Source organism: Neomonachus schauinslandi, chromosome 10 (assembly GCF_002201575.2).
Source record: "Neomonachus schauinslandi chromosome 10, ASM220157v2, whole genome shotgun sequence".
Taxonomy (NCBI): Eukaryota; Metazoa; Chordata; class Mammalia; order Carnivora; family Phocidae; genus Neomonachus; species Neomonachus schauinslandi.
The window spans coordinates 93,152,163-93,176,272 of record NC_058412.1 but is presented as its reverse complement, the minus strand read 5'-3'; the positions used below and the strand labels follow the sequence as shown (position 1 = coordinate 93,176,272).

At 41.3% G+C, this 24,110-nt stretch overlaps 1 protein-coding gene across 1 annotated transcript in view; it reads left to right on the top strand.

Moving 5' to 3' along the window:
* The window catches only part of CFAP61 (cilia and flagella associated protein 61), a 290,863-nt gene that overhangs the window by 225,761 nt on the left and 40,992 nt on the right, over nucleotides 1-24,110 (top strand). Inside the window, exons 22-24 of the mRNA XM_044918685.1 lie at nucleotides 1,293-1,620; nucleotides 2,997-3,088; nucleotides 10,202-10,407. Of these exons, the coding sequence (XP_044774620.1) occupies nucleotides 1,293-1,620; nucleotides 2,997-3,088; nucleotides 10,202-10,407 (626 nt within the window). The remainder of the gene's footprint in view (nucleotides 1-1,292; nucleotides 1,621-2,996; nucleotides 3,089-10,201; nucleotides 10,408-24,110) is intronic.

Sequence of the window (24,110 nt, the reverse complement as noted above, 5' to 3'; positions counted from 1 at the left end):
CTGTCCAATAGAACTGATGGAAGTGGTCCGTATCTGTGCTGTTCAGTATGGCAGCCACTAGCCAATTATAGCTTTTGGTCATTTAAAATAGGTACTACAATTGAGGATCTGGATTTTTAATTTTGTTTAATTAATTTAGATTTAAATGTATATAGTCACACATGACCAGTGGCTACTGTAGAATCATTCATCATTCATGCACCATTCATGGGCATAGGAAAAGGATATGGAAGAGAAGTATCTCTGGCCCAAGACAGCTAATGTCTGTACATAATAGGTAAGTGAGGTGCATAAAGCAGGCATGTGAAGGAAGCAGGGAGTATGATGTCTATCAGTAAGGATGAGGACCCATGATGTATGTTCATTTTTTAGCAGGCTTTTAATAAGGTGGTAAACTATATTTAGGTAAAGATAAAAATGACTAAACTATTTCAATGAAACTGGAAACTTAAGAACACCTAACTTGGACTGCCTTGATGACTTTCAACATCGCTATGGAAGAAGATATATAGATAAGCACAAGTTAGCATTGAAATTTGGGTAGAGAATGGAGGGGGCATACAGGTCACTTCTAAGGAGTGTGCAGAGGTGTTTTGGGTACCTCTATAACACAGTGCCTGTCACAGGGTAGGCACCCCATAAATATTTACTGAATGACTATCTTCCATGCCAGGGCAGGAATGAACAAGGCAGGAGCCCAGACCTGGTAGATACTGAGGCTGATGGGGCTCTCATCCTCTCTGGGGCATCCTTCAGGGATGGGCTTTCTGGGTTTAAAAGGCAGGAATGAGGCAATCTGAAGATTGAAGACTGAATGAGGTGACCCCAAGAAGGAATCTGGAGAAACTTAAGTGTCAGACACAGGAAAAGGAAAATAGAAGAAGGCTAAGATAGAGCTATTCAAAATATAGGCAAATGAGGGAAAAGTGGTGTCTCTATGGATGTAAATCTCCTTACAGGGGAAAAAAAAATTACTTTTCTGAGAGATATTCCATCACTTGGCATTCTTCTCTCCACTGGATGTCTAAATTGAGTGATTACAAAAAGGAGTGATATTAGGTATCTTAATTTGTTCTTCATACCAAAGGCAGACTCTCTCCCTCTGTCTGTCTCTCTCTCCATACACACACACACCACACCATTATGACATTTTAGTAGAGTAAACGTTGTTGTTGTTTTGGTTTGGTGTTTTGTATGCCCCCAATAATAAGGTGCTCTGCAGACTATTCACATTCTTGAGAAGTAAAATGAAGAGTGATAACTAAGTAATAACATGAGTGTTTGCTTTGTAGATGTTCTTCAGCTTCTGTGAGAAGAATGTGGATTATGAAACATTTAAAGCACTCAATGATGCATGTCTTGTCTATGACGGCCGACTTGTGATTGATACCAACTTCCACACCAACGACATAGCCATCAGAGCTGCTGGCTCCCTCACCAAATTCTCCAATAAATATTACTCAAATGAGTGGACTCATAGCAGCTTCAGTTCCAAAGAAATTGGCTTCCAGCTGGCAGCAGCTATGCTCAGTCTCTTTGACCCAACCCTTGAACCTGTGACTGAGCCGCCGGCTGATCTTGACCGACTCATCCCCATGTACAAGGGAGCCAAGATCCAAGGTGTGTAGTAGGCCACCTTCTTCCCTCTGATGAAGCCACACTGGATCTGGGTCAGTGCTCAGGGCAGCCCTCCATGTTTCTCTTAGGCTTGGTGAGGAGGCTCCTCTGTCTCTCAGTGGGTTTGCACAGTGACAAAGGAGGGCTCAGTCTCATTTTTAAACATTTATTATGGACCTGGCATTTCATTGTGGTCCTTTGTATTTTGAGCATGCAGTATGGATCACATCATAACTGTGGTCCCCATTTTACAGGTACGTAAAGAGAGACCGGGAACAATCAGTAACTTGCCCAAAGGTTACTCACAACTGGTTAGTGGGGCAGTGCCCTGACATCTTGCTAAACTTTTGTTCTCACTATAAGCTCAGAGATAAGGAGACCCTTCCAAGCATCCCAGGCCTTGGCCTCTTAACTAGATGAATAAACCAAACCATTCACAACTGTAAAAACAGTCCACTTTCATCCCCTAAGCCATATTGACACCTAAGGAGATCATCATATGAGTAATACAGGATTTCTTTGTGTTTGGTTGATGAGAAATATCTTTGAAAGTAGTGTCTTTGAATGTTGTGTACCTTCTACCACAAAATGCACATATTTACAAAATTGTAAGTTCATTTCCAAGAGGTTGATGGACCAACCTCTAAAGCCATCCATGGACCCCTAGGGTGTCAATAGACCCTAATCCAGTAAACAAAACATGAGATAAAGAGACATAAGCCCTGCATACCAGTCCTTGTCATTTTCTACCTAACTAAATGGCCTCTGATAGATCCTGCTCTGTGTCTCACTTTGGATTGAGAACTTAGGAAAGGTGGTAGCCATGGGAAAAGAAGAGAAGTGATGGGTGTCAAAGACCAGAATTAGATCAAGCTCATACTATGGGATAAGCTAGAAATAGTAAGAATTTCATAATGATAATTTTCTAAAGTATTGAACAAGAACTTTGTTGATTTTCCTTAATAACATCCACTTTAATATTTTGGTTACATAATGAAAGAGTGACAGGGAATGAGAATATCACTGCAACATTTAAGGCCTCTGTAGGTCTTGGTCTGGCTTTGGCAGGCATAGGTTAGAGTGCCAGGGGTTATGGGAAATCACAGGATACACAGGATTAGGTTGGCACATCTTCCTGGGGCATTGCTGGCTATATTATGGGGTATAATGGCACATTCACATTGATTTTGTTAAATAACATCAATCTCAGGTAGTTTCTTGCTAATACTAGTACTTTAGGGGGATAGTTTGAGTAGCATACACCATGGTAGGCATCTCTGTTTATCCTATGTCCTATGTGCTATATATAGATATATAAACTCCATTACCACTTCATTAAAAACTAAATTAAAATCTGGAAAATCTGCCATTTCCTGTAGGAGGCATTCTTCCTGGGTCTTACCATTATCTGCATATTGCCAAACCTGCCATTCCAACTCCCTTAGAGGTACAAATGGCCCAGCCTAATTTTGTAAGTATTATTCCTGAATTTCATTTTACTTTCAAATATAACACTTTGTTTACAGGGGGATGAAATTCTCTATTCAGAGTCTTCAGTATAATGTACTGGTTCATCAGAAAAACCACTGTGGTAACCAGCTCCCAAGATGGCCCCATGATTCTTGCCCTTTGGTATTCATGCCCTTGTGTGGTCCCCTCCCACATGAAATATGGCTGACCTGTGTAGCCAGCAGGATATTGTGGAAATGACAGTGTGTGACTTCTAAGGCTAAGTCATGAAAGATATTACAGCTCTAACTTGCACCCTCCTGGATCACTTACTGCCATGTTGTGAGGTCACCCAGGCCACCCATTGGAGAGGCCTATGTGGTAAGGAATTGAGGATTCCTGTACCAGCCATTAGCAATTTGTCAGTCATGTGAGGGAGCTGCCTTGGACATGGATCCTCTAGCCCCAGTCAAGGCTTCAGATGATGTGGCAGACATCTTTACTATAAACTTATAGGAGACCTTGAACCAGAGTCCCCTAAGCTAAGCTGCTCCTAATTTCTGACTCCCAAACATTGAGGTAATAGTTTATTGTTGTTTTAAGACATTAAGTGTTTTTTAATAGAATATTTTTTAGAGCAGGTTTAGGTTCACAGCAAAATGGAGAGGAAAGTACCAAGATTTCCCAGGTACCCCATCTCCATTTATACATAACCTCTTCAGTGATCAACACCCCCACCAGAGTGGTATATTTGTTACAATGGATGAATTTACATCAACACCTCATTGTCACCCGAAGTCCACAGTTTACTTTAGAGTTCACTCTTGGTGTTAAACATTCTATGTGTTTGGGCAAATGTATAATGATGTGTCCACCATTACACTGTCATACAGAGTAGTTTCATGGCTCTAAAATTCCTATGTTCTCTGCCTATTCATCTATCCCTCCCCACAACCTCCGGCAACCACTGATCTTTTCACGGTCTCTATAGTTTTGACTTTTCCAGAATGTCATATAGTTGGAATCACACAGTATGATTTCAGTTAGTAATGTGCCTTTGTTTCCTCCATGTCTTTTTATGGCTTGATAGGGAATTTCTTTTTAGTGCTAAATAATATTCCATTGTCTGGATGGAACACAAATTATTTATCCATTCACCTGCTGAAGGACAGTAAGTCGCTAAGTTTTGAGGTAATCTGTGATGCACCAATAGATAACTAACCACCTTTGTGGCAATGTACAAATACATTGCTTAGGGTCTGGGATGTCCATCCAGAACCCATTGTTCTCCTGCTCTGCCTGAATTATCCCAGAAGGTCCATCCAGGAAAAGCAGAAGCTGTGGAGTGGGATATCCCCTGGGTTCAAGGTAACTAGAAAGGATGCAGTGTGGTTGGTCAGTCAGCAACCTCCTCAGATTAGATCATCTGGCAGATGGTCCCAAACTGGTGTTTGCTGTCATTTGGGGATTGCCTTTCTGATGTGTCATGTTTGCTTTTTTGTCAGTGAGGCAGACACTAAGTTGCCTATTTTTTTTTAAAGATTTTATTTATTTATTTGACAGAGAGAAAGATAGCAAGAGCAGGAACACAAGCAGGGGGAATAGGAGAGGGAGAAGCAGGCTTCCCGCAGACACTTAAAGGCTGAGCCACCCAGGCACCCAATATAAGTTGCCTGTTTTCTTACCCTGAATATTTTTGAGGGTTAACAGGCTGACCAATGTAAAATAAATACATTTCCCAGATTTCCTTGAGAATAGGGTTAGCCTTGTGGCAGGTTTTGGCCAATGAAATGTAAGTAGAAGCTGTTGGAAAATTCCTTTAAGGGAGGCAGACTCAAAATGGCACGGGCTATTTGCCTCTCACCTTTCTCCCTTCTGGAAATCAGAATCCCCACTCTTCGTGTACTTCCCCTGGACTTTGAACAAGTTACCAACTTCTCTATATTTCTGGTTCTATTAGGGATCACATATAAAGTAACAGTGCCTTTAAGGAACAAAACAGGTAACTAGTCAGTGGTGGATGTTGTTGTCAATCACAGTTTCAGATAAATAATGAAACCTGGTTCTTGCAGGGGAAGGATAGATGCTATGTATTTAAAACTTATTTCCATTGGGTTTCTGCCAGATTCTTTTAGGTGTATCCTGTATACATGGTCTGATTCCAGATTTTCTTGCAAATAAAGAAAAGATCATAGAGAATAGTGTTATGCTGTCTATTGCTGTGTAATAAAACTTAGCAACATGAAATGGCCATTTGATTCTGCTCACAGATTCTGTGGGTCAGGAATTTGGACAGGACACAGTGGGAATGGCTTGTCCCCACCCCACGGTGTCTGGAGCCTCAGCTGGGAAGACTGGAAGATTAGTTGTGACTCAGTGGGCAGATCCTCTGAAGGCTTGTACTCAGCTGGGCTGGGAGGACTCAGTCACGGGGAGTGCTGACCAGAGCATCATACCCGCACTATCCTGGTTGCCTGGGCTTCCTCACAGCATGGCAGCCTCAGAGTAGTCAGACTTCTTACGTGATGGCTCAGGGCTCTGAGTGCAAGTGGAGATTCAGTGCCTCTTATGACCACAGTCACACAGTGTCACTTCCCCACACCATCTGTTGAAGCAGTCACAGCCCACCGGGATTGACGGAGAGAGGACATAGAGGTCGTCTCTCAATGGGAAGAGTGTCAAGGTCATATTGCAGATGAGTATGTGGGATGGGGGACATTGTTGTGGCCATCTTTGGAAAATACAATCTGCTACCGATGACGTGGGGTATTAGATAGATAGGATGAAGCCCAGATGTTGTGTTCAGAGGCTGAGCACTTTGGTCATCGGAGATAAATAACTGGACTCAAATATTAGGTTCAAGAGCTAGAAAATATTGGACTTGGTTTCAGACAGAACCAGATTCTTCAAGGACACTGTGTGATTTCCTCAATGCAGTGTGATTTATTTATGAACCCCTGGCCCTCTCTCTGAATAAAGTCAGAGGAGGTTTTTAATAAAGACCCCCTTAAAAAGGGATTTTTTTAAAAAAAGATAATGAGTTTTAATAAGAATGCAACTTAAATAGATTCTTTGGCTGGTGCTATGACAGTATTTGAACAGGACCCCTGACTTTAATTAACCATTTTGCCAGGTGGGCCTCCTTTTTAATTAGTACAGAAGATCTAAACAGATTTTTTCCATTTTATTCTCCAAGAAAAAAAAATGTAGGATGGTTCCATGGCAATCTTTTGGGGTTGGAATTAATTTGATTAAGTAAAATTGTTGCCAAAATGGTCAGGCAGTCACCTAAATATAACCAATTGATTGAGAATGGAGTCCATTGAACAATACTTCACTAGAGAAACTGAATTGCTATTCTTACAATAAATGTAGTGCAGATGAATTTTACCAGACTTTTATAGCACTCACTAATTGGAATATTTAAGTAAGAAGACACTTTAGTAATTCATGAGCTCTCTGAGAGGTAACCTGACAAAAAGAAGAAAGGGGACCCCTACATAATAAACTAATTTACAGATTCCAGTCCACATGCTTTGTTGGCTTATACACCATGGAATAAAGAAATTTGTCACAACAAATTCTGCCTTGGATACCATCAAATTTAAAAATTGTGTGTTCATCACGAGAGCTGGGGACTTGATTTCTTGCACACCAAGTCTGATTACTCCTGTGTCTTCCATTTGGCATGAATTCCAGAGCCATTTTCCAACCTTTGTCAAAATCATAAAGAACTCAAAAGGATAATTGTATTCAGGAAAAAGGAAGGGGGAAAAATACTACACCAGAACCAGTTACTCTGCCAAAATCTTAAATTCAAGATCCACATTTAAAAAAAAAAAAAGATCCACATTTCCTAAAAATTTATTTATATACTTAAAATAAAGGAAGCAACTAGACACATCCCACAGAATTGGAAAGTATATGGAATCATCATTACCTCAAAATGCCTTATGGGGTGGCAGGGCTGGAAGCTGCCTCAAGCCATCATTTTGTGGAGCCATTTTCTGTGACGATAGGCAAAAAGAGTTCTGGACTTCACTGGATTTTCCTAGTCTGTCAGTAACTGTGACTAGGAATGACCTAGGAAATTCAGACAAGTCTGCCTGGCCCTATCAGAGTAATTTGTGTCTGAGAAGCCCATTTGTAGATGGCTTGTCTTTAATGTCAATGAAAAATATTTTGATCCATTCCACATTCCCAGAACGGCCCCCTGGTTATGCTAGCACAGTGCCAGATCTCATTAAAATGGACAAAATTACTTCCATAGTTGAGATTAGCTCTCATAGCACGGCATGGTCATTTTGTTCCACTACAGCATGGCTGCTTTCTGCCCTCTTAAAGCCCTCATAGCTATAATGTGCGAAGACATACAGAGGCAACCCAAAGACTGTCATTCAATCTTTAAATTAAAAAATAAGACCAAACAACCCCCAACAGATACCATGACAACAAATCATTGCAAGCGATGCTGACTGTATCACCCTCCTGTGGAGCAACTTCAGCTCCGCAAAAACTTGTCAAGACACCACCAACTCAGTTACTGTGGTCCTTGTGCTGAGGTGCTCAGCCTTGGCCAAATCAGTCCCCCTAAACAAAGAGTCCTCGTGAGCAGAAGTGAAATGCTTTGCAAAGTCCCAGTCTGTCATATGGGTGGATCACAGGGTATGCCCCTTTGATGCCTGGGTTCCCTTCCTTAATCCCTCAGCTTAAAGAAATCTTATAGAGAAGGTGGAGGGGCCAAGACCCCAGTGAGCCCTGGGGACACCTGGCACTAAATCTATGCCGGAGCTCTTTGCAGTGCCCCCTCTCCTGGACCCCACAGCTGCCCTACCACCGAGGCCAGGGAGCAGCCCCTCCTCAGAGACTCACTCGACTTTCACCTAGGCACCTCTCCTGGGAAAAAAGTTCACCTCCCACGCCCGGGGTGGAAGGGAGGCAGCTAAGCCTAAAGCTGCGATTGCCAAACTCAAATGGTCTTTAAAGTCTTGTATTTAATCTTAGGAACACAGGTGGTGGGCATATTCTTCACTCTCATAGTGCCTTGTGTATTTAATTCAGAAATAGCCTTTGCTTCAGTGGGCTGCCAGGTAAAGCTGACCCTGTGATGTCACATGCCCCCACTCTGGGAGATCATTGCTCAGTCTGAGAAGTCAAGACTTGAGGAAACACACCCAATGGAAGAAAGTCTGTGGGGGCTATCTAGGACTAGAGAAATACTTGCGGCAGGAGCAGAGAGTGAGGGCTATGATCGGATACAGAGAACAGGCCGTCTACAGCCAGTGGCTCAGGCCTGGCCTTTTCCAGACTCTTCTTGAGTTCAAACAAGCCCCACTCTTCTGCATCCGACTCCTCCCTTCCAGGGTCCCTCCTTCCCTCCTTCCTTCCTTCTCCCTTGCTCCTTCTGCTCTGTTTCATTTCTCTTTCTCTCTCTCCCTCTCTGATTCCTTGCCACAACACAGCCACTGTATTTAAAAATAACTTTTTATCATGTTAGAAGTGATAGTCATTTTTAAAAAATAGAAAGGACAGATAGTCAAATGAGCAGAAAGAGAAATACTAACAGTGACCTAGTCAGTCCACCACAGAAATTGACCGCTTGAACAGTTAAAGTGTTGATAGAAAACAAATAGAATGATACTATGTATGTTTATAAAAATAGAATGATACTGTGTAAGTTGTAAAATATAACTTTTTATACTATACTTCAATAGTCTCAAATGTACTGTAAACATATTTTCCTGTTGTGGAATATAGTTTCCCAATGATCTTTGTTGGATGTGCTGCATCCCATTGTGTGGATGTACCCTCGTCCTGTTAGCTGATGCCTTCCACGTTGCTATGGAGGTAGATTTCCTGTCTGTATCCATCCATCTCTTGAGTGATGGATGACTTGCACCTCCCTCAAGGTGCCACCCCAGCGCCTTTCCTAAGCCATATCTGCTCTCTCCCTGACCCCCAGATACCCAGTTTCACACACATACGTGGGGTTGACCCAGGGTCTACCTGACATCTCTCCTGTATATCTCACCGTGTGCCCTTTCCATTGGCTGATTCCTCCCTAGGGCTTGCCATGTGATGCCCAAACACCCGCCAGTTGTTTCAATTTATTTAAAAATTCAGTTAAACCATGTGTCCTTGTTTAGACAAAATCCGCAGGGGATGTCCAGGACTAAGTAAATGTTTGGGATCAGTATAGTCCAACTTGCCTTGGATTTCTAAAATGCCACATTCATGTGCAGAGCAAAAGCTTAAATCTATATGCTCTCAGGAAAGCTTTATTTAATGTAACTGTGTACTAAGTTCAGAGTCTAGGGGCAAAGTGCACATTCAGCTGCCACCAACAGCACCCATGTTTTTCCACTGAGGGTTCTCAGTTTGGTTGCCTGAGCTGGTGGGGAGCGTGCTCCGGTTGGTAGGTCAGTAGCTGTTAGGGGCTGAAATAGAAAAAGTGATTGTGACATGGGATTTATCGAGCAGCATCTTCCCTTTCCATGTGGGTTCACGTGGCAGTTTTAACCAGCTTCTAGGGGTCACAAAGCCATGCATCTGCACCTTTGACAACTTACAAACTAACAAGTAGCCTTCGGCACGTGCATGTGTACTTCCTGCCCGTGAACTTGAACCTTCTTCCTGGGAACAGACCTGACCAAACAACTGAGCCTCCCCAACATAAACTTTTTTAAAAAACCTGACATTCTTTCCGATAATTGTTGACTAGGAGGTTGTTCTCAAAAATGGTGCTGTGAAAAGAATTTAAAAAATTAACAATCTTAACACATCTCACAGAAGAGAATAAACCCAGTTCCTTGTACTAGCTGTGCGGGGTATTGAATAGCAGAGAATTGGTTGTAACCTAGCAACTGATTTGGAAACGTGGAACAATGCAATCACAGTTTAAAATATCCCGAGGAACATTTAGTCATTAAGTCCAGTATGTGGTTGCTGACACAGGGTTAGCTTCTGTTGAGTTTAGTCACTATCTATTACTGTCATTTGCAACATGTTGTAAGATGTAAACTGTCTGTTACATATGAAAAATAAATTGCTATGATAAAGTTCCCAAAGTCCAGAAATGTTTCTAATGCTGTTTTTTTCTGATTTCCCCCCCCCCACACTCCCCACCCCCCACCAGGGTTTAGAAATAGTAACAGGTAATGCAAAAAATGGGACTTACTTCCGAATACATATCAACAAGTATAAAATGGTGGAAACCATCACGTGCCTTTCTAAAGAGCCTTTCCCTGCCTCCAACTACATCCGCCTATTTGGCCAGCATGAGCAACTTCTCAACAACCTATGTGCTCGGTATGAGGACAAGCTGATCCCAGATCTCTACAGGTAAGTTGAACATTACACTTACTTTACTAAGACTATGCAAACATTTATAATGTCTTGTGAATGAGGGATATGTTTTGTGATGAACCAGAAAGCCAAACGGGAACCCATGGGAGAGGCTAGAGTGGCAGAAATTTTATTCTAAGATAACAGAGAGTATCTGACCACTAGCATTGGCCTGAGAGTGGAGGGGCACATGGAGAAATGCATGGACTCTTGACATGTCCACATATGGTCCCCGTGGCCACACACAGGCCTGGATCCCAGATACATCCAAGCACAGCCTCCACACCACAGACAGGCCCAGATGAGATGATATTCGAGTCCCTTTCAACATGGGGCTGCTAAGAGTAGTCAGAAATTGAAGAGAGAGATTTGGGAGCAGGATATGGAAGCCCTTGGTCCTGGTGGGAATTCCACAACCACAGAGAGGCTATTTGTGACCCCAGCCTTCCTCCCAGCATGTGCTTAAGCAAAGGGGGAGGCCATTTGTATAAGACATTGTTAAGGGAATTCTGCATGGCAGGGTGGTTAGACGGGGTGATCTATGCCTCTGTCTTTTTAAATGCTAAGACACTTTTTCATCCTATCCCCTGGGAGGGCTAGAATTTTAGAGTAGAAAGCTATTCCTGGACACAGTCTGTTGCTTAGAAAGGTGAGGAGAACTTCCTTCTCTGCACAAAACAAGATAATGACAAAGCCAGTATTAGATACAGATGTAGGACATAGAATTCCAAAGTTCTCAGTACCCAAGGTGGTGACTGCTAGGATCAGGAGCAATCTCTCTTTCCTCTTAAAAATATGTTTAAACTGGGGCATCTGGGTGGCTCAGTCGATTAAGTGTCTGCCTTTGGCTCAGGTCATGATCTCAGGGTCCTGGGATCGAGTCCTGAGTTGGGCTCCATGCTCAGTGGGGAGTCTACTGCCCCCTCCCCATCTCCCCCCAGCCCCTGCTCATGCTCTCTTTCTCTCTCTCAAATAAATAAATAAATAAATAAATAAATAAAATCTTTAAAAACTATGTTTAAATTGTAGAATACATCATACAAACAAAAAAGTATATAAAACATATATGTACACTTTAAGGGATAATAATACTAGAATTCTGTGTCTCTCCCACCTTTTTTTTTTTTTTTAAGGTTTTATTTATTTATTTGAGAGAGAGAGAGTACAGCAGGGGGAGGGGCAGAAGGAGAGGGAGAAGCAGGCTCCCCGCTGAGCAGGACCCTGGGACCATGACCTGAGCTGAAGGCAGACGCTTAACCAGCTGAGCCACCCAAGCACCCCGGCCATCCCACCTTTCTTAAGAAAGAATTCCTGGGGGCACCTGGGTAGCACAGTTGTTTAAGCATCCAACTCCTGATTTCTACTCAGGCCATGATCTCAGTGTGGACACATTGAGCCCATGTTGGTCTCCGCGCTAAGGGGGAAGTCTGCTTGAGATTCTCTCTCCCTCTCCCCTCCCACTTGTGCTCATACTCACACTCTCTCTCTCTCTCTCAAATTAAAAAAAAAAAATGTTTTTTAAAGGATTCCTTACTTCAGGATGTTAGAAGCCCTCTTTCATCACACCTGGTCTGTGTCCTTGGAAGTTAACAACTAACATGAGGATTGGTTAATCACTCCCTTTCTTTCCTATAAAGCAGGGATCAGCAAACTTTCTCTATAAAGGGCCCAATAGTAAATATTTTCAGCTCTGTGGGCATACAACCTCATCACAAGTATCCAGTTCTACCGTTGTAGTGTGAACACAGCCACAGACCATATATAAGCAAATGGACGTGGCTGTGTCCCAATAAAACTTTATACCAAAGCAAGTGCCAGGCCAACCCTTGTTTTAGAAGTGTAACACATAGATATGATTTCCTAATAATAAATTAATTTGTTTTTCTTACTTTTGAGTCAATTCTGTGGCTGGGTAGAAAAAGTCAACTCTCCCTCTTGCACATTTGTTTACCCTGCTGTATAATATTCCCTCATACTACTGTCACAGCTCATTCGTCTGTTCGACTGATCGATGTTTAACTTGTTCCCAGCTTGGTGCCATGACAAACAATGCCATGGACCCTTTGGGCACACTTACGTGTGAGGACTTCTTTTGGGTGTACTAGGAGGTGCTGAAATTTCCCCCAAAGTAGTTGTATGTACGTAAACTCCCTCCCACCATGCTGGAGAATGCCTCCAGAGCCCGGTCCACCTGCGGCACTGTTGGACTAAAAAATGTGGTCATTCTGGTGGTGTGGAAAGGTATCCTCCTGTGGTTTTAATTTCCCTGCCCTGACTAGTAACACAACTCAGTGTCTTTTCATTTGTTCATGGGCCATTTGTGATCGTTTCTGGGAAACTCCCGTTTATGACAGTTGTCCATTTTTCTTTTGGGTTGTCTTCTTACTCATTCACAGGAGTTATTTATATACTCTGGATACACACTCATGTTAGTTATATATTTTTAACACTATGAGCCTCGTCTTTTCACTTTATGGTGTCAGTTAACAGAATTAAAATGAAATTCTTAATTTTAATGTAATCTGTTCATCTTCTTCAGGGTGTCTTGGGCATTTTTGTCTCTTTCTTCTTCCAATAGTTTTATAGTACACTTGTGAAGCTCCATGAAAAGCCCCACTGGATTTGATAAGAAATGCACTGAACCTTAGGTCAATTTGGTGAGAACTGACATCTTTGATATTTGACATCTTTGATATTAAGCCCATATGTTATGATATAACATAGTATAGGCCTTGGTTTATTTAGGTGTCTTTAGTATCTTTCAAGAAAGATTTAAAATTTTCTCCATGATGGCTTGCAGAATTTTTGTTTGATATAACCCAAAGTGCTTTATATTTTTATTGCTGTTATAAATAACCATTTGCTTGATTGCTGCTATATAGTGCATAGAAATGCACTTTTTGTATGGCTTCACATTCTGCAAATTTGCTAAACTCTCTTATTTATTCATATCATTTCCCTATATATTGTTTTAGATTTTCCACACAGAAAAATTATATCATCTGCAAATAATGACAATTTGTTTCCTCTTTTCCAATCTTTGTAGCTTTTATTTCTTTTTCTTATTTGCTACAGTGGCTAAGCTTTGCAGCAAAAGGTAGGACAGAAGTAGTGAGAGATGGCACCCTTGCCTCATTCTTAATCTTAAAGGGAATATATATGTTCAATATGAACTGTTTGACATTTGCGATATACTTTTGTGGATGCCCTTTATCATGATAAGAAAGTTTCCTTTTATTACTGGCTTGCTAAGCATTTTTATCACACATGGATTTTTATTGTTTTCTGCAAAGAGTACTTAATTTTTGAAACCTTTCATATATGAGGATCTTTTCCTATATGCCTCCGATTATAAACTATATTTTGGTATAATATCAAATTTGGTAAAGTATCAAATTTCTTAATCAAAGGCTTTCCCTCCTCAAATCTTTATAGACTTGACTCCAATATTTGTTTAAAATAAAGAAAAATACAAGTATTTATAAAAATGAACACATTTGTTCCTTAGCTTGTACATAGGATTTTATTGTTGCTTTAACCTCACCCAAAATATTGAACTAGAGGGGAATCAGTCGATTGTTAAAGAAAGTTTTTACTCGAAGGGGAGCCATATGTCAAAAATCTTCCCTGAAAAGAAAATGTTTTCACATTTGACCAAATTCAAAAGCCCTAGCTAGTTTGTTTTTCCCTGAGAAGAAGGTGGTGCTGAAACGGACTCTGTAAGCTTGGGACCACTGGTCGGGGCGCAGCTGTTAACTGATGATAGTAATAATTTTAAAAGTTAATTTGATTTGCTGAGAGTGAATATTTGGGATGGCAAAATGAGACAACACGAGGATGGGCCATATCCCGATGTGCTAACTGCCATCTGTAAGAAAGAAGCAAGGCAGGCAGGAAGATGGTGGCTGATCATCAGAGGTCACTGAACATGGTTAAGTGACGTACTGAGGCCATCGCCATGCCTTGTCAGTCACTCCCATACGTGTGTTAGTGTGTACATGCAGCTGTGGCCACATTCTTTTCAAGTGCCATGAAATGCTGCCAGGCCCCAGTGCTAATTTTTGGCCCACCACTGCCTGCCCTGTCTGTTGTCAGACAGACTGGCAGGGTTCTTTGCAAGCAGGAAGGGCAAATGGTTTCGCTTATTTTGGCCACAGTGTGATTACCGATGATTGCCCTGACCTCGGCAGCACCAGCAGTATTCTTGTTCGAATCCAGGCCAGTTTTGGTCCACCACGTCTAGGGCCACCATCCTCCAGCCAGGGCGAGGGGAGGGGGGAGCTGACCGTCAATCAGCTGCTCCTTTTGCAAGATGGACGAGATGTCAAGATCAGGTGCCTCCTCAGGTTCAAAGAACCCCTCAGGAGCCTTTCCCTCCATTTCCCCCCACCCATTCCCACCCCATCAAGGGCCAGGACAGAGCAAGCCCTGGCAGGGCCAGCGGGAACGGTGGCAGCCCCGGGGGGAGATGCTGTAGCAGTCAGGGCCCCGTGCGTGCGGACCCTGGCTGCCTGTGCAGGGGCTTGCCTGGAGCCATTTGGAAACACGTGGTGCTGGCTGAGCAGTCATGATCCACGGCTGGACACCTGCCCCAGGATGGCAGTGCCGCTGAGGGTCTGGGGCCCAGGCTGGCCTGGATTTTATTCTTTGTTTTCACCTTGGAGTGCCAGGACAGATCATTAACAGTGAAGAGAACAAATCCACCACCGGTGACTCTGTGTGTGTGTGTGTGTGTGTGTGTGTAAGACAGAAAAATAAATTCATCAACTGATTGGCTTGCCACTTTGGAAAAAGAAGGGAGCCCATTTTTATCATTCGTTCCTTTCTGAACCAGTCCGCATTTAAAGTCACGTAACAAATGCGTGACTAGAATGTCCTCTTCCCCTGAGGAGCGCTCGTGTCCCGCAGCATCTCCCTGCGTGAGCATACACACACCTACCACAGACTTTGCAAACCCTGCATGCTGAGTCCCGTGACAGTGTTTAGAATGAGCAGCCCCTCCCGCCCTGCTGATATTGTTCCTCCCTGGGGACACGGGGGCAGAAGGAGCCTCGGTGAGGCTGGGGAGAAGTCACAAAATGGGAACCTGGGGTGGAGGGGAGAGAAGTCTGCTGCAGGCTTTAACAAGGCATGTCCCGTGCCCACTTTTCTTTCTTAACTCTGCCTCATCTTCATTTCCCCCACTTATGGATGGCCCTGCAAAAACAAGGTCTTGCCTACTGAATCCCTCCCCCCTTATATTAATTAACAGTCTGTAGCATCCTTTCTCCTGGCGGTGTGAATAGGTCTTGCCCTAGCTTCTTTGTGTGAGCCCATCATATGCTCGTAAACCTTGATTAAATCACCTCTTTTCACATCTTAACATGCTCAGCTCTCAAAGACTGCCCTCACATGGCCCTCTCCTCCTGCGAGCCCCGCTGCCCTCCGCACTTCCCCAAACACTCGAATGGCCTATTTTTAGTGGGTAAGTGCTGCTGTGCACAATATTCTAAATGGGATTTGAGCAAGCCCTTTAAAAGGCTGCCATTACCTTTTGAACTATGAGGCTCCAGAAGTTACTCCCTTAGGAAAGCCGCCTGGTGCAGTCTCTGTCTTCAGAGCTGTTAAGCAGGACGCTGCCAATGCACATTGTCTCCTAATTCACTTATTAGACTCCAATTGGAGTCATTTAATCATGACTTAAATGTTTTTCTGTTTCTCTGCGGTCCGTGGTCTTGTACTCTGTCCAGAAGAAAAATAACACACTAAATTCTAGGGGCCCATTTTTCCAGACTTCTCAAAATTCCTTGAAATACGACTGCCCACTCCAGCTTGTCAATTTTTTTTTCCTACGAACCTAAAAATTGCTGGATAATCGTTCTCCCAAAATGCAGACTTCCCTATTGGCCACTTACCGAGTCACCCACCCGCCTTTCTGTAGACTGTTTGAAGTGTTCCTGCTTGTCTGTTTCATTTCATGTGCCGCCAGTTGCATTTGATAATAGGAATCCTTTTTCAGATGATTTGCTGAAATCAAAGTCCCTTCTCTGCATTTTGCTTCCCAGTCATTTAATTACCATCTTTTTTGCCACACTCTGAAAGGTGACTTTGAATGGACGTGCTCACACGCTCCGTCTCAGGCTCCTCACTGGTCAGTCCCTGTCCCCCTTGCTCTAACAGGCAGCTTCCTGCCCAGTGCTGTTTCTCATATGATCCCATAGCCTTGAAGCTGAACCTGTGTACTTGAACATCCCTCGTTACTGAGATGGTGAATCTTAGATCTGGAAGTATAGACCAATGTGGGGACCGAATTCCATGTGACACAATATATGTTCATTTTCATTTGTAATATTGCTCTAATTAAAAGACTAGGTTTTTTTTTTTTTTCCTAATATATGTCACTTCCCTCCTTCCCACTGTGACATTTGTGTAGAATTAGCCCTTCCTAGGATGAAAAGCGCAATTGGTTTGAACCATCCTAAAATGGTTCAAATTCAAGTACAAGTCTCTTCAGATATCCATGCCAAAACTTATAATGTGAAAGAAAAACAAACACACCCATTCACATAGTCAGGAATGAACACCATAGAGCTTTGCATAAAGTATGGAGCTTTTTTTTTTTATCGAAGTATAACTGCCATACAATATCCTCTTAGTTTCAGGTGTACATCATAGTGATTAAATATTTGTATACCTTATGAAATCACCCCTACAATACGTTTAGTTAGCATCTGCCACCATACAAAGTTATTATAATATTATTGACTATATTCTCTGTGTTGTACATTACATCCCCATGACTTCCATTGTGTATAAATATATATATACACCACATCTTTATCTGTTCATCTATGGATGGACATTTGGGTTGCTTCTATATCTTGGCTATTGTAAATAATGCTTCAATAAACATAGGAGTGTGTATATCTTTTCAAATTAGTGTTTTCATTTTCTTTGGGTAAATACCCAATAATGTAATTGGTGGATCACATGATAATTCTATTTTTAATTTAAACTCCATACTGTTTTCTGCAGTAGCTGTACCAGTTTGCATTCCCACCAGCAGTGCATAAGGGTTCCTTTATCTCCACATTCTTGCCAACACTTGTTATTTCATGACTTTTTGATTGTAGCCATTTTGACAGGTGTGAGGTGATATCTCATTGTGGTTTTGATTTGCATTACCCTGATGATGAGTGATGTTACGCATCTTTTCATGTGTTTATTGGCCATCTGGATGTCTTTGTAAAAATGTCTGTTCATGTCTTCTGCCCATTTTTAATTGGATTATTTTTGGTGTTGAGTTGTATACGTTCTTTAAATATATTTTGGATACAAATCCCTTATTAGATATATTATTTGCATATATCTGCCCGCATTCAGTAGGTTGCCATTTTATTTTGTTGATGGTTTCGTTCGCTGTGCAAAAAGCTTTTTATTTTGCTGTAGTCCCAATACTCTAATTTTGCTTTAGTTTCCTTTGGCAAAGGAGACATAGCTAGAAAAATGTTTCTATGGCTGATGTCAAATAGATTACTGCTTATGTTTTCTTCTAGGGAGTTTATGTTTTCAGGTCTCACATTTAGGCCTTTAATCCATTCTGAGTTTATTTTTGTGTATGGTGTAAGACAGTGGTCCAGTTTCATTCTTTTGCATGTAGCTATCCAGTTTTTCCAATACCATTTGTTAAAGAGACTGTCTTTTTCCCATTGGATAGTCTTTCCTGCTTTGTCATATATTAATTGATCATAAAAGGATGGATTTATTTCTGTTCTGTTCTATTGGTCTATGTGTCTATTTCTGTGCCAGTACCGTACTGTTTTTGATTACTACAGCTTTGTATTATATCTTGAAATCTGGGATTGTGATACCTTCAGTTTTGTTCCTCTTTGTCGAGATTGCTTTGGCTCTTTGGGGTCTTTTGTGGCTCCATACAAATTTTAGGATAATTCTAGTTCTGTGAAGAATGTTAGTGTTTTGATAGGGATTGCACTGAATCTGTAGATTGCTTTGGGTGATATGGGCATCTTAACAATATTGGTTGTCTCAATTCACGAGCATGGAATATCTTTCCATTTGTTAGTGTCATCTTCAATTTCTTTCACCAGTGTTATAGTTTTCAGAGCAGAAGTCTTTCGCCTTCTTGGTTAAGTTTATTCCTAGGTATTTTATTATTTTGGGTGCAATTATAAATGGGATTGTTTTCTTAATTTCTTTCTGCTACTTTATTATTGGTGTATAGAAATACAACCGATGTCTGTATATTAATTTTGTATCCTGTGACTTTACTGAATTCATTTATCAGTTCTAGTAGTTTTTTGGTGGGGTCTTTAAGGTTTTCTCTATTTAGTATCATGTCACCTATAAATAGTGAAAGTTTTACTTCTTCCTTACCAATTTGGATGCCTTTTATTCCTTTTTCCTGTCTGATTGCTATGGCTAGAACTTCCAGTACTATATTGAATAAAAGTGGTGGGAGTGGACATCCTTGTCTTGTTCCTGACCTTAGGGGAAAAGCTCTTAGTTTTTTACAGGAAGGTATAAATTCTTATTTCAAGTGCCTCGGTCTTATTCATGTTAGTAAGAATCTTTGCCTTGAGGATAGTGCCTGTAAATGAATGGAAGAGAAATGAATGCCCCATCTCACAGCCAAGATTTTTTTTTTTAATGTTAAGGGCTTTTATTAATGAGAATTTAAAGCCAGCAAACTTGGTACCCATTAACATCAATCTAACATGGGAGATGAGGGGTGGGAACTCACATTTATTAATGGATCACTCTTTACCAGATCTCTCTAGCCATCTTATCCAATGTGAACTCCCATAGTCCTTGTATCACCCCGTCCAAGTGGGCATTATTACCTCATAAAATGGAGGAACCTGATAGTCTCCATACTTATAAAAGAAAACCGATGTCTCATTATCTGAAAGGAAATGTGTATGTTTAAATCACGTATTAATACCCGGGGAGACAATTTCAGTGCAGGGATGACCCTGCATCCCAAAAGACTGTGCTGCATGTGAACTGTACATGAATAAATCACATAAAGTGTAAGACATAACTCACATATGTGTCTGTTGGACTAGATCTATAATATTAGTTAAAAATTCAAACTTTTCACCAAGCTTTATAAAAACAAGGAAATATCTTGTGGCAAGACCCACTGCAGCACCTGCAAGTTATCTACAGCCCCATCTCTGTAGCTGCCATGCTGGCCACCATCTTTGTCATGCTCTACCTGTGTACTCTTGGTATATACTCTAAGAGAGTTTAGTTCAAAGGCGTTTAAAAGTGAATTATTCTCTTCCTTAGAATGCAAACGACACTAGGCTAAAACAGAGGGTTCAATTCCTGCATTGTTGCTTATTAGCTTTGTGAATTTGGGGCAAGCCATCTTACCTCACTGAGCATCAGTTTCTTCATCTAAGAAGTGGAGAGGTAATTTATGATAAACTTTCCCACATCACAAGGTAAAAGTAGATGATGATGTAAAAGTATTTAAGAGATATAAAGTACTCTACAAGTGCAAAATGTTGTAATTACTTTAGCTCAAGTGTTCACGTTTGCTACATGTCCATATTAGCCTTTGTGGAAAGGAAGACATTTTCAGGCTTTTATACTATATTTCTTCTCCCTCCAAAATTAATATAAATTTAGGAAAATTTAGTGCTTCTTTTAAAAATTCAAGTTAACAAATGTTTTCAAATTGAATTAATATATGCACTTTTTTTTTTTAATTATGTGTTTGGAGGTACCTATGAGATTTCACATTCTTTTTTTTTCTTTTTTTTTTTCAGAGTCATACTCTGAGGAATAAAACTACTCAGGGAGAGGTCATTATCAAGAATTAAATAAGTGTGAGATCAGGTGCTTTCAATCAGTAATTCAATCAGTAATGTATGAAGACTAGACTCAACAGCGTACCTCCCAGGGTACTTTATAGCAGAGGAATGGATCAAACGTTTCTCTATAAGCAACACTTAGAGACATTTCATTTCAAACCACTGGCACCAAAAGCAACCAAGTAGGTTCGGAATATCATTTAAAGTTGAAACTGGACCATTTGAGTTATAAAGGAGGTCTAGAATCTAATATATAGTTTTTAAAATTGCTTTGGAAAGTTGTTTCACACATTGTCAAGAATTAGAAACACCTTAGATGTGCACTGTCCAAAATGATAGCCAATTGCCAGATGTGACAGTTTAGATTTTATAAATAGAAAGATTAAATAAAATTAAAAGTTCAGTACTGCAGTTGTTGCCGTTTCATGGGCTCAATAGCTACATGTGGCTAGTGGTTACCACACTGCACAGCACACAATAGATGATTTCCATCATGGTGAAAAGTGCTGCTATAGACCAGTCACGTTCATGGAATTTGCAATCGGCGGTGTTGGCCTATCTATGGAAACCCTTTCCTAAAATGCTAATCACCAGCCCCATTTGGTTGTGAGCCCCGGATGTGCAGATATGGTACTAATAGATGTAGCTCAGTGAAGGCCCAGTGGGTAGAAGGAGGAAATGTTTTCTGTCTATACCTGCTTTGTGCGGTCACCTGGGAAGAAAATTCCCCCCCAGATCACGTGCCAAAGGTGAACAGATGGGGAGAAAGGGTAGCATGGGAGGAGGGGTGGAGCAGGCAAGCTCTCTGGCATATTTGGTTACAGTGTAGGCAAGGCAAGAGGCACCACATATGTCCTTCCTACCCATTTATGCTTGTGCACAGCCCAACTGGCCAAACCCCAACCAGCCTGCCACTTCCTCACCAGTTATGTATGGCAACCTCGATGACTAACATCCTATCCTGTTGTCAGATTGCAGGTCTTGGTTTGGGGTTCAGGAGATGTGACCGGTATGTTCAGAACTGACTTTTGTCCCTCTGAGCATCTTTGCAATATCACTTTTCAAAATTTTGCTGCAGGAGTTAAAGTTCCTTATAGATTTTCTTCCTCCTTCTCATCTGGCAGCTTGTGGGTTAAAAGTTATTATTTATGAATCTAAAATAATAGCTGATGAGTCAATGGTTATCTACAAGGCTACTAAATTGCTTTAGTATAACTACCTCTTTACCAAGCTCCAGGAAGCAACTGAGTTGTTCTATTGTTATTGGAATTGTTAAAATAAATACATTTCAGAAATCATGTTTTCACTCTACTGAATCATGAGAAGAAACTGGCCTGTCTGCCTGAATTTTTTATGGCAAACTAACAATTGCAAAAAGGTGCTTTGAAGCCAACTGGCCGGCCTAGAGTTATCACGCATGAAACATCCTCATTCCTTTCCTCCTAAGCCTGGATCTTTTTATGTTTCCTTTTGAGGATTATTTTGTACATATTTGTTTATTTTTTAGTATTTTCCATTACAAAAACAGTACATGCTTATTATAGGAAATTTAGAAAAAAATTTTAAAGCTAAGAAGAATACAAAACCCATCCTAATCTCACTACTTAGAGCATATTTTGGATGATTAAGCTATTTGAGATGAGAAGAGTTGAATGATAACTGCTGTTTGCTACTAGAATGAAGACCTTCAACAAGTTCATGGACAGTACGACTTGCCTCTCTTGGAACCTAGGTGCTAGGAAAGACTTTAACTGCAGACCAGTACACTCACCTCATAAATGAGAAACCCAAAGTGGCAGGGCTCGATATCAGTCACAACAAAGATACTGGCATCAATAACACTGGAACTACAGTCCCTTGACTCTCAGTTGCATTCCTTTTATACAGGGACAAGAGGAATACGTTCTCCATTGTGCAGTGACATCCTTTAGAGAAAGCACCTGCTTGGAACATGAGAATAATTATTCTCCTCTGACAAAATACTGTAGGAGATGCCCAGGATAATTCATGTGTGCAGAAAGAAAATACTAGAACTTCTATTTGTATTTGTATTTTTTTAAAAAATAGAGAGGAATCAAACTTTATTAGTATTTGAAGCTTCACAGCACCTTCTCAGGCCAGATGAAAGACAGACAGAAGTGTGTCCTACAGGGACTCAACACATCTAGGGTTGCAGGAGGCTGTCACAGCATAGAGGAATCAACCTTATTAGTGAACTTGGAATGTATGGTAGCTTTTGTGTAATTGGTTCTGTGGATTTATAGATACTCTATGGTTTTAACTAAACTATCCTCCACAAAATGAACAAGATCATTTAAAGGACTCCTCCAAAGAAACCACAGGTTGGAAATCCTGGTAAAGCATGCATGAGTGAGCCAGGAAATGGCAGAGCCAATGTCTCCTACACCTTAGATAGGCTCTTTACTGGCCTCATTAGGAGTATGTATAATGATTGATCTCTCAGTATTCAGTTGCAGACAACAGAATCCTCTCTGACTAATTCAAACAGGAAGTGAGATACTGCTAGTTATGGGTAGTTTATAAAAATTCCTTGAATGGGCTGAAGGCTTTAATCTGACTTCCAGGAAAATTTTAGAAAATGGCTTTGCATACCTGGCCAACCTTTGCCATAGTGAGGACCAACTCTGTGACCATGCCTCTCTGCCATAGTCCACACCAGCAAAATGGGTACCCTAAGTCCAGCCTCTTGCTGCCTATATGATGCTTCTACAGCCAGTGCCAGACAATACCAGGACCAGGCTTACCAGAAAAGCAAGGAAAATAGTGGAAGCAGGGTCTCCACCTCAGTGGAGGGGTTCACATCCACCTTCCAAGTCTTGCATGAAAGTGTTTCTTTAGAGGAAGCTTGGTCCCATGTAGAACCCAGATTTTAGACTCAGTTCCATGTAAAATCCACATTTCCACTGTCTGGGAGATGTAGTCTTTCATTTTCCTGCCTGTGATATTTTGGGTAAGTCATGCTACAGAGGGTCTGAGATGCAGCTAGCTGAGCTAATCTTCATTATCTCCAATAACTGGCTAGTCAAACTTACCAAAAGTCAGTCCCCCCAAATGTAAAACTATCATCAAGAAGACTACTTAAAATTTGGTTTTACATCTATTATCAATAAGGATGAACTTTGCCCTAATTATGTACAGGTCAACAAACCCTTATCCAAAATCTTAGGAGCAGATGTTGTGGCATTCCATTAAAAAAAAAAATCTTTATACTCAAATAAAAAAAGGCAAAAAAATAAAGAAAAAAATTATTTGGGGAGTAGATTTACCCTCTCACTTGAAACAACTAAAAACTGCACAAAATGTTTTAAAAAAGAAAGCATTAAATAAAGGTACTGGATATAAGGCAATGAAGGACAGTGAACTCTGAGAGACTGGAAACAAATAAGGTAAAATAAACAAAATCAAATGATCCAGGTTGTTGTCTTGAGAGGGTTTTGAGGCCAAGGCAAAGGGGTGGAACCCAGTGGACCCCCTGCATTTAGGAATGGAACTGTGAGTCTGGGGGGTTGTGGGGGGTGGCCAAGGCTGCTAGAGTTCTCAGTACGGGGTTCTGGGGAGGAGAGAGCTGCAGAGAGACAACCATGGAAATCTGCAGAGGGCCCCCCTAGAGAATCCAGTTGAACACTCATCAGTGTTTGCAGGTGAGGAAACTACCCAAGGTCAGGAAAGTATCACTCGAAAGGATTAAAGTTCATGGTGCCTGGTGCTCACACAGGGCCAGGAACAGTGCCTATTCTAACCAGCCAGCTCAAAGAACCTCCAGATTCATGGGACAGTGGGTGGAGTACACACTATGGTCTCCACTCAGTAGTGAGAAAAACCAGCAGGCATCCAAAGAAGCAGGAAAATCAATCCATC